Source organism: Ictidomys tridecemlineatus, chromosome 2 (genome assembly GCF_052094955.1).
Source record: "Ictidomys tridecemlineatus isolate mIctTri1 chromosome 2, mIctTri1.hap1, whole genome shotgun sequence".
Lineage (NCBI taxonomy): Eukaryota > Metazoa > Chordata > Mammalia > Rodentia > Sciuridae > Ictidomys > Ictidomys tridecemlineatus.
Window position 1 is genome coordinate 46,508,646 of NC_135478.1, and position 15,632 is coordinate 46,524,277.

Here is a 15,632-nt window from a genome sequence, read left to right on the forward strand (position 1 = left end):
AGATTTAAAAACCTCATCCTATTCTATCTAGTACACACTCTCAAAGTTGACCTGTGCAGTTGTACACTCTGAGTTGGGGGCTTAGGATACCTGGGTCCAAGTCCTTCCCCAGCCATGTGGCCTTGGGGGAGTCACTAAACCTCTCTGATCCCTGAGAAGGTGTCAAATCATTTTCTGTTTAGCCCCTTGGGGCCCCTGCAGGGATCCATGGAGACATCAGATCTGAAAGGACTTTGCTAATGCAGATGTCTGTATATATGGGGGATCACAGAAGGGGGTTAGAAGCAAAGAGGACTCAGAGGTTCTTGCCCTCATCAGGGAAGTACATGTGAGGTAATCAAAACCAGGCTTGCTGTCACTGAGCACACCATGGCCACAGGAGAGGAATCTGCTCTTCTGAACCCCAGCCAGCTTGTTAGTGGCACCATCGAAGCTTGCAGTTTCACTAATTTCCCTGGACTGCAATGGGGAGAAAGCGATGCCGAGCAATCTGGTCTGTTTCAGCAAAGGGAGCAGGGCTCCGCCATGGGTAGAAGGAAGCCCCGAGCACCAGGCAGCTGCATCTCAGAGGCCGGCTGAGCATGCACATCACGCTGCCCCTCCCTAAGGGACACCAAGAATGCCCTGCAGGTGAAGCTGCTTCCAGATCCCTAGCCACTCACCATTTGGAAACCTTTGAGCTTGTCCATGTTGATGAATGCTCCCCCAGATTTCTATTTGGTGAAATACTGATACAAATGGCTATCTCAATATACAACTAAAGAGGGCTCACCTCTAGCCCGAAGACACATAGGCCTTCTAAACACAGCTCTTTCATTCCTACTTAAGTAATCTGATATTAGTAGTCTCAGGAAGAAGAAGCCTCAGTGGACATCCCCACTGGCTAGATGCACTTTCTTCCTGTGATTTTCTTCTACTTCCCTCCCACTGAACCTAAAGAAGCACTCAACCTTCTCCTCCTACCCCCACCAAAGTAGTTACTCCTTCCTGCATATTTCTGGGAAATAGGGAAAGTCTTTTGGCAGGCAGGACAGGAGAGGGCCCAGACAGCCCTGGAGAAGGTCCAGCCCAACGCGCCAGCCGCGTGCTGAGGGTATAAACGAAGAGCTTCCACCACTTACAGAGCTTGGGAACTGCCACCTGACACACAAGGCCTGGGCCTGGGGTCAGCTTTCTTCCCCCAAGCCAGGTAGGATTTCCTCTTCTGACTCACACAAGAGTAGCACAGTTGAGCTAAAGCAACTGAGGCAGACAGGCCCGGTTCCAGCCTTGGTGTTGCCTGCCCCCCACTGGCTGGGTGACCAGGGTCAAAGCATCTCAGCTCTTTGCACGTCAATGCTTTTGTGCTGGGGAAACATGGATTCTCATTGTTCCTGCGTCAAGTGAGGATGAAATGAGATCATTTGATAGTCAGCATAGGACCCACCTGTAGGGAAGAGAAAGAAGGCCACCAACTGTGCACACAGGGTGTACAGAAAAGAGACAAGGTGTATATGTGAGCCGTGTGTGTAAAGAGAGAAAGGCTGATAGATGACACCCTCCAATGCTAAGGAAGAAGCAGGAGGAGCAGATAGTGGTAAAGTGACCCACTTTGGGGAACATGCCTCCTCTTGAAGAAGAGACAAGGCGCTGCTCTATTTGGCACAAGTGACAGCCTAAATGCCTGAGGCAGGAACTCAGGGTGCCTGGGGCACAGGGTCCTTCCCAGGGATCAGGTCTCTAGCAGAGAGTTTGCTTCCAAACCCCCCCCCCTCCCAGGAAGGAATCTGCCAGGGAATCCTTCACGCCTTTATCTATTCACTGAATATTAACGAGTCACCTACTATGTACCAGAGAAGTAAAACACTGGCTAACTTGGCTCATGATCTTCATCATGGAGTGATTATAAACCAATGTTTTCTAACTTTCATTAACAGATCAATATGCTCATTGCATCTGAAGGTAATGTCTGCTTTTCCTTTTCATGATTAAAAAAAAAAAAAAAGGGCTTATAAAACCAGGCTTGATACAAACCCATGATGTTCCTGGGTTTTAGATTACATCCCACGATCCTCTTCTTTAGGGAACTATCACTCTCCTCCCATCAACTATCAAACTCTATGATCACAAGGGACCCATCTCCAGATTCCTTTTCCCCCCTCCTGCCCATGTCTTCAAACAGTCCCTGCATCTCTTCTTTTATGAACACAGCAAAATCCTCAGTGAGGAGGTTAAGGATGATTTCAAAGGACAGTGGCAGGTTTTAACTTTCATTCGATGAATAACCAGAACATTCTGGAGAAGGATCTGAAAACCCAGTCATGAGCTGGACCCTCTCACCAACGTTCCTCAGTAGTGCAGGATTGTATCATCCCAGCTCATGCACACTGGAGTCCAAAGACAGGACAGTGAAGGACAGGGGACGTTGGATTCTGGATGCTATGGAGGAATCTGAACCCTGCATAATGTGACATGCTGGACTTGATGGGTGAAAACAATTCAGCTTTCAGGCTGAACAGAAAATCATCAGTCCCCTAGAAAGACCCAGCTAGGAAGGGGAGAGACCGCTGGGAGGGTCTTAACACATCACCCTGCAGCTGACACCTCCACGTGCCTCCATGGACTCCAGATGGTGCCCCAGTTCCTCCTTGTGGTGGACCAGACTTGTCTGATAACCTGACTCTCAGTCCAGTCTCACTTTTTTTTTTTACCATTACCCCTAGAACCCCCTACCCCATCCACATTCAACTCCATCCCAATATGCTCCAGACACAAGGCACTTCTTCAAAAGGAAGTAGGGATGGCGGCTCCTACAACCTGCAAATGGCCTCTGGCTCCTCAGTCCCTGACACTTTCTGCTTCCCTTCCTGACCTAGGTCATCAAACAGGCCTAATACCTACTTAGCTTGAAGTGTCCACTTGGCCAACACTTCTTCCAAAAACCCATTGTTGAGTTCCCAGCTGGTGGCATGCTCTGCCTCTCTGTCCCCTTCCATCCTCTCTCAGAGACTCACTGGCCACCACTGCATCTCCACAAGCACCTGCTTCCTGGCCTGGCTGCAACAGCACCTGATACCCCCACCCACCCACAAAACCCCCAAGGGCCATGAGAGTCAACCCAGCAGCCCCACAATACTTCACACCGTTTACAAGGGCAGCCCCACAATACTTCACACCGATTACTCAACAGTATTTGTTGAATGAATCAATTAGACTAAAGAAATAAAAGGGCCACTCGGGAGGCCAAGGCAGGAGGATCACAAGTTCAAAGCCAGCCTCACCAAAAGTGAGGCACTAAGCAATTCCGTGAGACCCTGTCTCTAAATAAAATACAAAATAGGGCTAGAGATGCAGCTCAGTGGTCAAGTGCCCCTGAGTTCAATCCCTGATACGCGCCCCCCCCCCCAAAAAAAAAGGAAAAGAAAAAAGAAATGAAAGGGGACAATTGTAGAGAAGATCACTAATGGGAAAGACTAGGAACAAAGCCAGGAAAAAAATAAAAGTTGGCACAAAGACAAAAAAATAGGATGAGACTCCCTACCCGTTTCAAAAAACAGATAAATAAACAAGAAAGTAGGTAGGTTATAGAGAATCCAAAGTTCCACAAAAAACCCATGTTCTTAAGATGCCGGCATGCTTGTGTAATGTAAGAAACTGATGCAAAATTGCTAGGACTCCATTAAATATTTTTATGGTTTTACTGGTGCACTTTTGATTAAATAACCTTTAGAAGGAAAATGTGTAGGGATTATGTAATGAAGCAGATGAGCCCACACCATGCTCACCAACACAAGGCATGCTGGGGATCTTTTTGCATTACAAAAGCTTCTTATGTAATTTGAAACATGACTGGACGTAATTAGTAGAACAAATGAGCACTGAAAGAAAATACCATCCGCATACTTTCAATACGGAATCGATTACTTTAAAAGGCAAATCCACAGCAGGCGAAGCACTGGAGAAACAGTTCTAAAGAAAATTCTGCAAATTAAAACCAGGGCACCAGAAAGTTCCGGGATGAACTAACAAATCATGCTCTTCTCTCTTCCACTCTGCACAGGCGCGGGCTGCAGGAGGCATTTCAATTGATTTCACGATATCAGCCCAGTTAATACTGTGTTCATTTAATGCACGGCTTAGGCTTCTATGAAATCATTTTCCAAGTGTCAGTGTCAGAATTAGCACCCTCATTTTTATGATAATATTGTTCATTTAATGCATGGCTTGGAGTTAGACTTCAAAGTGAATCAGAAAAATATGCCTTTTCTCTTGTCAGAGACATCTCTTTTCATGCACCAGTGGTTTGACCTGAAATTTTAACTTCGGACAAAATCGCTCTCATATTTCACCTATTCTTTTGCGAGTTCAATATGCAGTCAGCTCAATAGCTTTAGATGGATTTTTGTAATACCCTGCCCATCAAAACTAAAACAATTTTTAATATTATCCTTTTTAATGTTTATTCTCTGGAAAGATCTGGATCAGAAGATTTTTGGCGTAATATATAAGAGGGGCTTCACAATGAACTTAACAAAATGCAAAACTGAAAGTCTTTTCCTGCTATTTAAATCTCCCTCTGGCCTCCTGCATTATGACAATGAATATCAAATGACAATGGCAAATTTGATTTGTACAAATGAAAATCTACAGTGCACGGGGGCTTCTGACTCTGAAACTTGATTGCCGTCTTTACTTTTATCCTAAAACACTGAAATGTCTCCTCAAACGTCGACCAGCAAGCAAGGGAAGATTGACGGGATAATGAAAAGCGAAGTGGTGATGTCCCCTCCTGTGAATGGAACCCAGCCCACAAGAACAATGCACTCAAAGAGATTTGCAGGGCATTTGGGATGAAACTGCAAATGTTCCATCCTCGAGCGCCTGCAAGAACCTGAAGTGGGGTCAAGCTTTGGACAGGAAGTGGGTGACCATGTTAAGCAGATGGAAATCATGATCCTCCTGCCTCAGCCTCTCCAGCTCCTGAGATTACATACCACTCTATGAGAGCGGTTATGCATGGTAGAAACAGGAGGAAGTAGGGGAGGAAAATAATAGAAGGAAAAAGGGGTGAGAGGTACTGAGGGTTGGGGGAGATAATAGGAGGGAATATAAATGAAAACTTGCTAAGTAGGAATCTACTCTTATTTAGGACCCTCTAACTGCTGGTAAGTGTGTAGGCATTACACCCTGCTATTGGACATTCTGGTAAACTTCAGGGCATACCCTTTGATGCAGCAATGTCACTTCTAGAGTTTATTCCATAGAAGAACCTTCAAAAATATATGCATTCCAGGGGGCCGGGGGTGGTGGCGCGCAGGCTTATAATCCCAGTTACTCGGGAGGCTGAGGCAGGAGGATCAGAAGTTCAAAGCCAGCCTCAGCAACTTAATGAAGTGTTAAACAACTCAGTGAGGCCCTATATCTAAATAAAATGTCAAACAGGGCTGTGAATGTGGCCCAGTGATGGAGTGCTCCTGAGTTCAATCCCTGGAACCAAAAAGGAAAAAAAAAGTGTGTACACACACACACACACACACACACACATTCCAGTCAGTGCATTCAAATAATGAAAAATCTGTGTACTGCAGCTCCCTTGCTTAGAAAATAGATCTATTACAGCACTATGTTCAGCAAAGGCGGGCTGGTTAGACATTCGATGCCCTGTATATGTGATGGAATGCCTTGCTATTCAGACACATTTAATTGCTGTAAGAGTATAGAGGCAATTTGCAGCATAGTCTCTAAAGTATAAATCAATTTTTGAAGAAAAATGTGGGTTTATATAGAGAGAAAAATTGGGAAGAAGCTGTGCCAAATGGAAGGGAATTAAAAACATTTCTGACTTGTTTAAAATCTTTTACATATGGCGGGGTGCAATGGAGCCTGTAGTCTCAGCGGTCGGGGAGGCTGAGGCAGGAGGATCATGACTTCAACGCCAGCCTTAGCAATTTAGCGAGGCCCTAAGTAATTTAGTGAGGCCCTGTCCCTAAATAAAATAAAATTAAAAAAAAAAAAAGGACCAGGGATGTGGCTCAGTGGTTAAGTGTCCCTTTTTTATGTATGTTACCTACATCAAAAAGCCAACAATGTGAAAAGTTACTATGAATTAATGGTTCCTTTATGACCTTGGCCTTCTAATCTAAATTCATTAAGATTATCTGGCCCCTTTTCCTTTCACATTAGAGGACAATATTTATGATTTTACTATTGAGGCTTCAAATAAAAGAGTTCAGAGTGTCTTTTGGTTGTCACAATAATTATGCGAAGAGTCTCAAATTGACTACTTATGTTGAAAACCAACAGATGCACTGTGAAGGTTAATGGGACCTCCAAAGAGTTTCTTTCTTTAAAGAACAATTTGGGGTAGAGTAAAAAAAATAAAATAAAAAAATTTCTTAAGTGTTAGCGAATAACTGGCATGTCTACTTTTAATTATCTTAATCACCCTCTCTTCATTATTGAGTTGACACTGTTTGTATATCTTAATGAACTTACATAGATTATTTCAATCGATTGGTTTTGTTAACGGAACAATAAATCTTGACTGATAAAGGGTGCCTAATGTAATTAGTTAGCTCTTCTTATTACATGAATTTCTGATATTTCTGTAATGAGTAATTAAAGATTAATAAGAAAGATAGTTTCAAATTAGCTGCTTCTTATCATTAAGTGCTTCAGGATGTGTGCGAATCAGACCACATTTGCATATTCGCCAGGCTGGCAAATAAAGTCACTTTTCCTGATTAGAAAACCCAATATTCTCACTACCTGAAAATCTTCTTCGCAGAAACTATTTCCTGGGACATATCCCTTCCTAGTAAGATGCCCACAAGGACCAGCCACATCCTTTTACTTATGCACATGAAGCAGTACCCCATAAAGCTACGGCTTAACTATGCTACTTTTTATGGCTGTGTGACCTCAAGAATTCATCTCTGCTTCTTCATGCCTCTGTGTCCATGCCATGCAGACATAGTTGGGTGAAGAGTCAATTTAAAAAACTACAGAGGACCCCTGGCAACAGGCTTTGCACAGTGGACACTCTGTTATTTATTCTACAAATATGGAAACTCCTAAAAACTGTTTACCAGGCACCTCCTATATGCTAGAAGTACATCCACTAGTGAACAAGACTAATCTCTACACCCAAGGAATACAATATTCTCTTTCTTTTCCATTTCCTCCCGAGGGTTTTTTAAAATCTGAAGCTGAACCAGTGGCAGTGCGTACTCCTGTAGGTAGCCTCAGAGGCTCAGGAGCTGAGGCAGGAGGATCACAAGTTCAAAGCCAGCCTCAGCAACTTAGGGAGACCCTATCTCCAAATAAACCATTAAAAGGTCTGGGGATGTGGTTCAGTGGTTGAGCACCCCTAGGTTCAATCCCCAATACCTAAAAAAATAAAATAAACCTGAAACTGTGTATCCTGCTGCCCTATGGTTGTGCCCTTTTGTTCTGGGAGTCTTATTAGAAGAGAAATGTTAGGCAACCCCTCTACAACTTTAATGTCACTTCAATACTTGAGCCCTCTACCTAGAGAATACAGATGGGTGTCATGCCCATGCAGGAAGCTGTCCTGACATTGGTTCTATGACGACACACTGTGCTCAAGGATCTACCATACAATGGGAGCAATGTTCCCAGAACAGCCCATCCATCCTATCCTACGGTTGGTAGAGAGTCCTGTGCTCCAGTCTGATACAGGCATACTGGCTAAGACAATCCCGACAGCACCCTGGCCCCGGCAATGTGAGTACACTCACTTTGTAGGGGAGGAGCACATGCTCAGACTAAAGCTATCTGCCCAGAAACACACAGCTGTATACAGCAGATCTGCATTCCAAACTTAGCTTTGACTCCAAAGCAAAGCTCTGTCCCTCACCATGATGCCTCCATTACCTCCTGCCGCCACTCCATGTCCCAAACAGGCCATGACAAAGCACAAGTACCAGCCACACATGAACACCCAGTTAGGTACAGAAGGAAAAGAATAAAGCTCACTGGATAGAGAGAGGGAGGGACATAAGGGACATGACAAGAATGGCACCAAATAATGGGCGAGAAGAAGAAAACAGAGCTGTGAATGTCAATCTAGGTAAGAGCTCCTTCTCAGGCTGGTGTTACTGCCTGGCCTTGGTTTGCTTCCTGGATCTTTGATTTCCCAGCCCTGGGACCACAGACAAGGTACCAGCCCCGCTCCATCTCAGCATCTCGATTTGAGAATGTGCCAAACGCAGCCCCTCCCTCCCAGCATTGGGGAAGGGAGCGAAGACAATGCAACTATAAGAGGAAGGCACAAGCAGGCACTTCATAAATGCCACCTTTGTTTCACAAGCTGAGATAAAGTGCTGCGAGCTGGAAACCGCTCTCCACATTCTAGTCAATTCTTCCTCGCTTTTATTACTCATTGTCATCAGGCTAATCCGGCTTAAAGCTCATTTTCATGAAAGAAATTCTAGCAGTGCAAGAAAGATCTTGCTAGGTCCCTTCCCCAAGGTTCTGGAAAGGCTGGCTTCTCAGGAGCACCCGATCTGAGCTGAATACAGGGCTGGAACAGGGGACGTGCTCAACTTCATTCCCTGTCTCTGAAAACCACTCTGTCCATGATTCAGCCAGTGCACAGGGGACTAACCAGCCCTCATTTTCTAAACTCTGAGGCATTTTATATACAACAGGGATAATGAGGTCACTTTCTTGCTGACAAAAGAGCAGGTGAGGGCTGGGGATATAGCTCAGTTGGTACAGTGCTTGCCTCACATGCACAAGGTCCTGGGTTCAATGCCCAGCAACACACACACACACACACACACAAACACACACACACACACACACACACACACAAAAAGCAGGTGAACCCCAACTGCAAAGAAAATATAAAACAGCTAGGTGCAGTGGTACATGCCTAAAATCCCAGGGACATGGGAGGCTGAGGCAGGAGGATCACTGGTTCAAAGCCAGCCTCAGCAACTTAGCGAGGCCCTAAGCAACTTAGTGAGACCCGTCTCTAAATGAAATATACAAAAGGTCTGGGATGTGGCTCAGTTGTTAAGTGCCCCTGGATTCAATCCACATACCAAAACAAACCCCAAAAAACAAAAAACAACAACAACAACAACTCACAGCAATGATGTTGAAGAAGTCATCATCCCCCAGGGTATCCAAGATGGATGAAACCGTTTGCTTCGCAATTGTGAGACGGAGTCCTTTCATGCTGCCACTGACATCAACCAAGATGACCACGTCTTTTGGAGAAGTTGCCGCCTGGATGTACCTAGGGCAGGGAACAATTAAGGACCAATAAATCCTGACTTCTCTTCAAGTGTTCCTCTAAAACAATAAGAGATTGACCATTGCCTACCATTTTCGGTTCCTGCAGTCAAAGGCAATGACGCCATTCTCATCTGGTTCCCATTTAATCCCTAGAAGAAAAATGGGGTCATCAGAAACTTCAGATTTATTCTTTGTATTTAGAGGCTGCTCTGGCTTTACTGTGTGAATGGACAGGGTGAAAAAAACCACAGGCAAAGACCAACACTAGGCTTCATCCTATGCCACACAATCAACTTTGGGAGGGCCCCCCCCTTTGCCTGAGACCTTATAGAGACACAATCCAAGTTCAGTTGCTACAGAAACCTGCTGGAGAGTGGAGACATCTTTCCTGCCATGCTGTCCATCAAGAGAGGATGTGACTCCAGATGTGACCTTGATAATAGTAGTCAAGGTCATTTCTCACTGTCTAGCAAGATGTTGGAGCTGTGGCATCATTCATAGATTTCTAGGCAAGTCTGGTCCCCATCCCTGGACACAGGTGAGGTAACGTCTATAGCATGGGGGTAGAAATCATACGATACAATGTTTCTATCTTAGAATATACACAGGTCTGTTCCCCTCCTTATTCCTGTTTTCAAAATCAAGAATGTTGGCCTGACTTTCCACACTGAAATGAAATAAAATGGCTCTAATTATGCCACATCATAGAGTTTGAATTTCAGGTCCTGAAGCCTAAGGAATTTTCTCCATGAGTAAAACCAGATCCAACATCCTTCGTCTTGTGGTTTGCAACTAGCTCAGGATGTATCCAAGGGTGACAGCATTCTTTATTTGCAACTTATGTTTTTTTTCAAAATAGAAGTTCATTTAAAAAGAAGGCATTTGCTTTAGCGAACACTCTGCTGGACAGTGGGCACACAGAAGTGACAGAGAAAGATGGACCTGGCTCCTGCCTGCCTTCGGGGGGCCTCACATCTAGCAGGAAACAGACACAAGCACTGGAGGGGTCATGAACAAGAAGTGCTGGATGCTATGTTAGTGTTTAAAAGGTGAGTCTAATTCCTGATGGGAGGAGGCATCCTGGAGCCATGATAGAATGATGGTGAGCTACTATGCTGCCATAATAACAGACGATGGACTGGGTTGTGTGCACCTCTTGTTTTTTGTTTGCTTGTTTTTGTTTTGTTTTGGATACCAGAAAATGAACCCAGGGATGCTTAACCACTGAACCACACCCCCGGCCCCTTTTTAAAATAGCTAGAGACAGGGTCTCGATAAGTTTGTAGGGCCTTGCTAAGTTGCTGAGGCTGGCTTTGAACTTGGGATCATCCTGCTTCAGCTTCCCAAGCCACTAGGAATATAGGCAAATGCCACTGCGCTTGTTGGGTGTATGCTTCTTGACAGAAAAGTATTTCTCACAGTTCTTGAGGTGAAATATCCCAAATCAGGTTGTCCATGGGGTTATGCCTCCATTAAAGGCTCTAAGGAAAACTCTTTCCTTGCCTCTTTCCTAGTTTCCTGTGGGATCCCAACAATTCTCAGTGCCCTTGACTTGAGATGGAGTCTGCCTCCATCTTTAAATGGTCATCTCCCCTCTGAGTTGAGGTCCTCTCCTCTTCTTACAAAGACACCAATGATATTGGATTCAGGACCAACCTAATCAAATGTTGATCTTATCTTGATTTAACTAATTTCCATTTCTAAGACTCCATTTCCAAGAAAGGTCACCTTTGGAGGCTCCAGGTTGACCTGAATGTTGAGGGACACTATTCAACCACCACGTATAGGTGGGACTTCTTAAGCAAAAATGGTGGGTGAAAACGCCATAGAGAGGAACACCCCAGAAGGGAAGCATCAGGTGTGTATAGATCCTGAGGCTGAGAAAAACATGACCTGTTCCAGGGAAAGAGGGAATACTGGCATGGCTGTGCTTAGAGAAAGTCCATGCCAGAGGAGAGATGTGCAGCAGAAAGAGCACAAGACCCAGGCCTCTTGCCATCAGGACATCAGGTATGCATGAAGTGTAAGTGAAGACAGTACCTTCAGGCAGTTCCAGGCATAGCTACCCTCACTATAACAATTAACATCATGCCATGACCTCAAATCAGGGCTGGCTGAGTCCCATTGGGTCACCCTACCCAAACCCGATGTTTGAGCTGAAATCTTCCAGTTTTCCTAATGTGTCCAGATAGGACAAGACCTGTCCCCCCCACTCCAATGCCATCATTCTCTTCCTGACATCAGCACTTCCATTAGTTGTGTTCCATGAGAAGTTCTGCATGAGTTCAGTGGATAAAAGCAAAACTGGTTTCCGCTTCATGGGGCAGTCAACTGAGGACCTTCTATCATCACTCAAATGCATTCTGAATCTCCATGAAAGAATGACATTGGTGGCAGCATCAACAAAGAACATTTCCACCATAACATAAATTTCTTTGAGACAGCATAAGAGTTATCATATGTCCATATGGACTTGTGGAAGCCTACATGTGAATCCCTGCCCTCCGTCAAATTCTAAGCCAATCCTTCGATTCAGATGCCAGAACTCTTTTGCCTCCTACCCCAGAAGCTGGGATTGGTACTCCTCTCAGTACTCCTCTAGTGCCTTTTATTTCTGCATCTTAGTATGAAACACACTGCACCGTGATGATCTATTCATCTCTCTTATCTCCCGATGGTGGCCAAAATGACCCCTTCTTTGAGGATCCACTCTAGACAAGGCCACAGTCGTCCTGACGAATCTCCATGGTTTTAGATGGCTCAACCTATCCACTATCCAGTCCCATGGCTTCAGTGGTGGGCATGTCACCCATACCGCGCAAATCCTTGGACTTAAGTCCAAACTATTGGAACATGTGCTTTGTCTTCTCCTGGGACACTCTTTGAGAAATCCTGCAAGTCTACAGCCAGTGTTCCCTCCCCATCCCTAGTGAAATGCAGCAGTGCTCCAAAACAGCACTGAATTTCAAGTCCTATGAGCCAATACATGTTTTTCTAACTGGCCCTGGGTTTCTTTCACTTGCAACCAGAATCCATGATAAGTGTATTTATCTTTATTTGGCTTACCAAGGACAGAGGCCTAGGAACTAGACCTGAGATTCATTCTGCTTAAAGACATGGGGACCCACCACCAATTCATACTATTATACTACTCTAAAAATGAAAAGAAGCATCCTGATTAAAAAAAAAAAAATCCTTGATGTATGTGTTGGTGCCTGCCAGTAATCCCAGTTACTTGGGAGGCTGAAGCAGGAGGATCGCAAGTTCAAGACCAGCCTCAGCAACTTGGTAAAGTCCTAAGCAATTTAGTGAGACCCTATCTCTAAATAAAAAGAGATATGGATGTGGGTCAGTGTTTAAGTGCCCCTGGGTTCCATCTCTGGTACCAAAAAGAAAAAAGAAAGAAAGAAATGAAGGGAGGAAGGAAGAAGTCATAGCAAAACATGTTCATGGTCACTCTTTCTAACATGTTATGTTGTGGAGGTGTGCTCTGTGTTTAGAATGAAGCACAGAGTTGACTAACCATCTGACATTTATCATGGCAACACAATACCTTTGGAAGACTGTGCCCTGGGCCTATTAATACAGTAAAGATGCAAAGTCAAACTCTTGCCAAAAAGTTCATAAAAAAAACTACGAACATTTTTGACTCATCTGCTCTAACTGATAACATCCTTATACATAAATTAATCTCCCCCATAACATAAACCAAGTTACATAAACAAAGGAATCCTTTTGTTTTCCATTGTCTTCCCGACGACTCTTTAAAGACTTTTTGCTGGTGGAGGGAACAGATGATTTGTAGTTGCTACGATCTGTTTCCCCCTCAGCCAAATGCCACAGGGTCAGATGGCTATGTGTCCATTGGCTTGCTGGGCAGACCAGCCTCCCCTTCATGCACCAGTCTCACAAGATTTGCATCAAATTTGCTCTCTGTTGAGTGCATCAAGGCAGATTGCAATTTGCCAACACTGAAACTTTAATAGTCCACTGTTTATTATAATGTTATCTTTAATAGGATGCTTATTGCTTAAATTTCCACACGTTCCAGGAGGAAGTGTGTATTCCCTGCTGAACACAGCTCTAAGGAAATGTCGACTAATCTGGCAAAGCAGACACCCTGGCAGGCAAGTCTTGGGGCACAGATGCTGTGTGTAGGGCAAACAGCTCCTGGCGGCGAAGGCTGATCATCTCTGTGCCACAGAGTGGGAAGCCATCAGGTGCCTAGTCTTACTTAATGAAAACATAAAAAGACTCCACTTAATTGCTCCAAGATTATGCAGGGTGTTTTTTTTCTATTTCTTTTTTTTTTTTCTTTCTTTCTTTCCTTCTTTTAGGTTGAGCTTGTTAATTTCTACAGCTGTGATGTTGGCACAATTGCAGCCCCGAGTCCTGCTTTCACAACTTGTAAGCAAAATTAAAACTTTCCGTTTTAATTAAAATTCAAACCAAGCCAGAATTAAAAATCCTATTGCAAAGCAGAAGCCTGGGAGAACCCCCGGAAGGAACACCTGTTACACAGGCATGAGGGACAAATGCTCACACACGCACTGCTCGGGGGTGTCATTGGGGGGCCTTCTGGGAGAGGTTGCAGCCATCTGTGATGCTTTGACCATTTCAACCTCTTCTTCCAAGGGAACCAGCTCTGGGGTGGGGAAAGCCAAGTTCAAGTTCAATCTCTGACACCTTTTACTCAGAATTCAATTCTGCCCAGGAATGACTTGCTCTTTCCCTTAATAACAATTACCATCACAATGGCCCCAAACACTTGCCCAGGATGATTAAACATGGTACATTTTACCCCCCTCCCCCCATCTCTGTGACTTGAAGTTTTGTCTGTTTTGTTTTGTTGCCATACTAGGGATGAAACCCAAGGCTGCATGCCTACCAGGCCAGGGCTGTACCACTGAGTCACACCCCCCCACACCCCTGGTGGCAATTCTATGAATTACTCTGTTCAGAAAGATGCTAAAGCCACCTACACCCACTGATGTCACCTTATCATTCCTATCCCAAACCCTGATAACAGAACTTAACTCTTTCATTTTCTTTAAGGGGAGGGAGAGAAATTTTAACCCAGATTGGAAAAAAAAAATAAAGTATTACAGGATCATTCATCAGAAATCATAATTATCAACACAGCAATACTCACCGGGATACTGTCTAAAAAAGCCCTTTGCACTTCCAAAGTACTGCCATATGAGAGATGGGTCACGGTCAAAGTTATCGACAAACACCTTGTTTAGGGACTCCGACCAGTAAACCCCATTGACAATGGCAGGATCTGAAAAGAGAACAGAGGAGAGGATTGTTAGCAACCACAGTGAGGGTAAATCCTGGCATCCCAGGTCTCGTGGCAGCGGCTCACAGGCTCACCTTGCAGGTGGCTGCAAAGAAAGTCTAGTCCCCTAAGAGACTTAGGTCCTGGGGATCCCGAACTCTCAGGTTTCTCCTCCTGAGTGAGCTCTGAACCACCCAGGAGGATCTACTCTTAGCTGCTTGCTGGAAATGTATGTCCCTTTATTTCCAACTTCCAATTTCATATGAACCATTGGTCTTAAAAATACAAAAAGAAACCTTCTTAGCAATCTTTCTTGCTTTTCACCCAGAACCTTTAGCATTAAAAACAGGAAAAAATGTGTTTTCTCTCACGGTAACAACCTCAGCCAACACAGCCCTGTCCTCATTCTCTCCGCTTCTAATGTGGAAGTTTGCTCTCTATAAATAAGTGAATTGGAATGATGTAACTGAACCTCTCCACTCTTATTCAGTGGAGAGTACGCTCCACCCAGGCAGAGACCATCTCTAACGATCATCTTCTGTACTTTTGGACCAGCACATGGCAGAAATCCCAAAATGTGTATGGCTGGATGGAGGGCGGGATGGAGGGATGCACAAAGAAAGGTCAGGTCTCCAGAAACCAGACAATCATTTTCTCGTCTGCATTCTGATGCCATTAGCAAACCTCTTTTCCTCACCCTTGGCAGCTTAGAGATAACACTTTACCTTTTGTTCATGGATTTTAAAAAATAATAATAAAGACAAAAAGAGAGAGAGAATCAATATTTCTGGCATTCTGGCAGAAGCAAGGTGATTGCTGAGGATGCTCCATGACCATCCACCTTTTATTGGTTTATTTTTACCTCTGAAGATCCTGCTTCAAACTGATGCCACATTTAGCCATATTCTGTTCTAAGAGGGCAGAAAAGTGTCAAGTCCCAAGATGACAGGGGTGAAAATGACAGCAGGGTGAGCATATTAATCATCCGGAAGAGAAGGCAGAGACCCTCACTGAACCTTCCTGCAGTGGGGGCACCCTACTCACTTCCTTTCCTGTCACTTATAACAGAACACCTGTCCTCAGAGCACCCAACCAGAGAGCGAGA

At 44.5% G+C, this 15,632-nt stretch overlaps 1 protein-coding gene across 5 annotated transcripts in view; it reads right to left on the minus strand.

The window, feature by feature from the left end:
* Positions 1 to 15,632, minus strand: part of Cacna2d3 (calcium voltage-gated channel auxiliary subunit alpha2delta 3) — an 873,532-nt gene that overhangs the window by 467,781 nt on the left and 390,119 nt on the right. For all 5 annotated transcript variants that reach the window (XM_078038406.1, XM_078038403.1, XM_078038405.1 and 2 more), the window contains exons 6-8: positions 14,399 to 14,530; positions 9,335 to 9,395; positions 9,097 to 9,247 (exon numbers count right to left, since the gene is read on the minus strand). In XM_078038406.1, the coding sequence (XP_077894532.1) occupies positions 9,097 to 9,247; positions 9,335 to 9,395; positions 14,399 to 14,530 (344 nt within the window). The remainder of the gene's footprint in view (positions 1 to 9,096; positions 9,248 to 9,334; positions 9,396 to 14,398; positions 14,531 to 15,632) is intronic.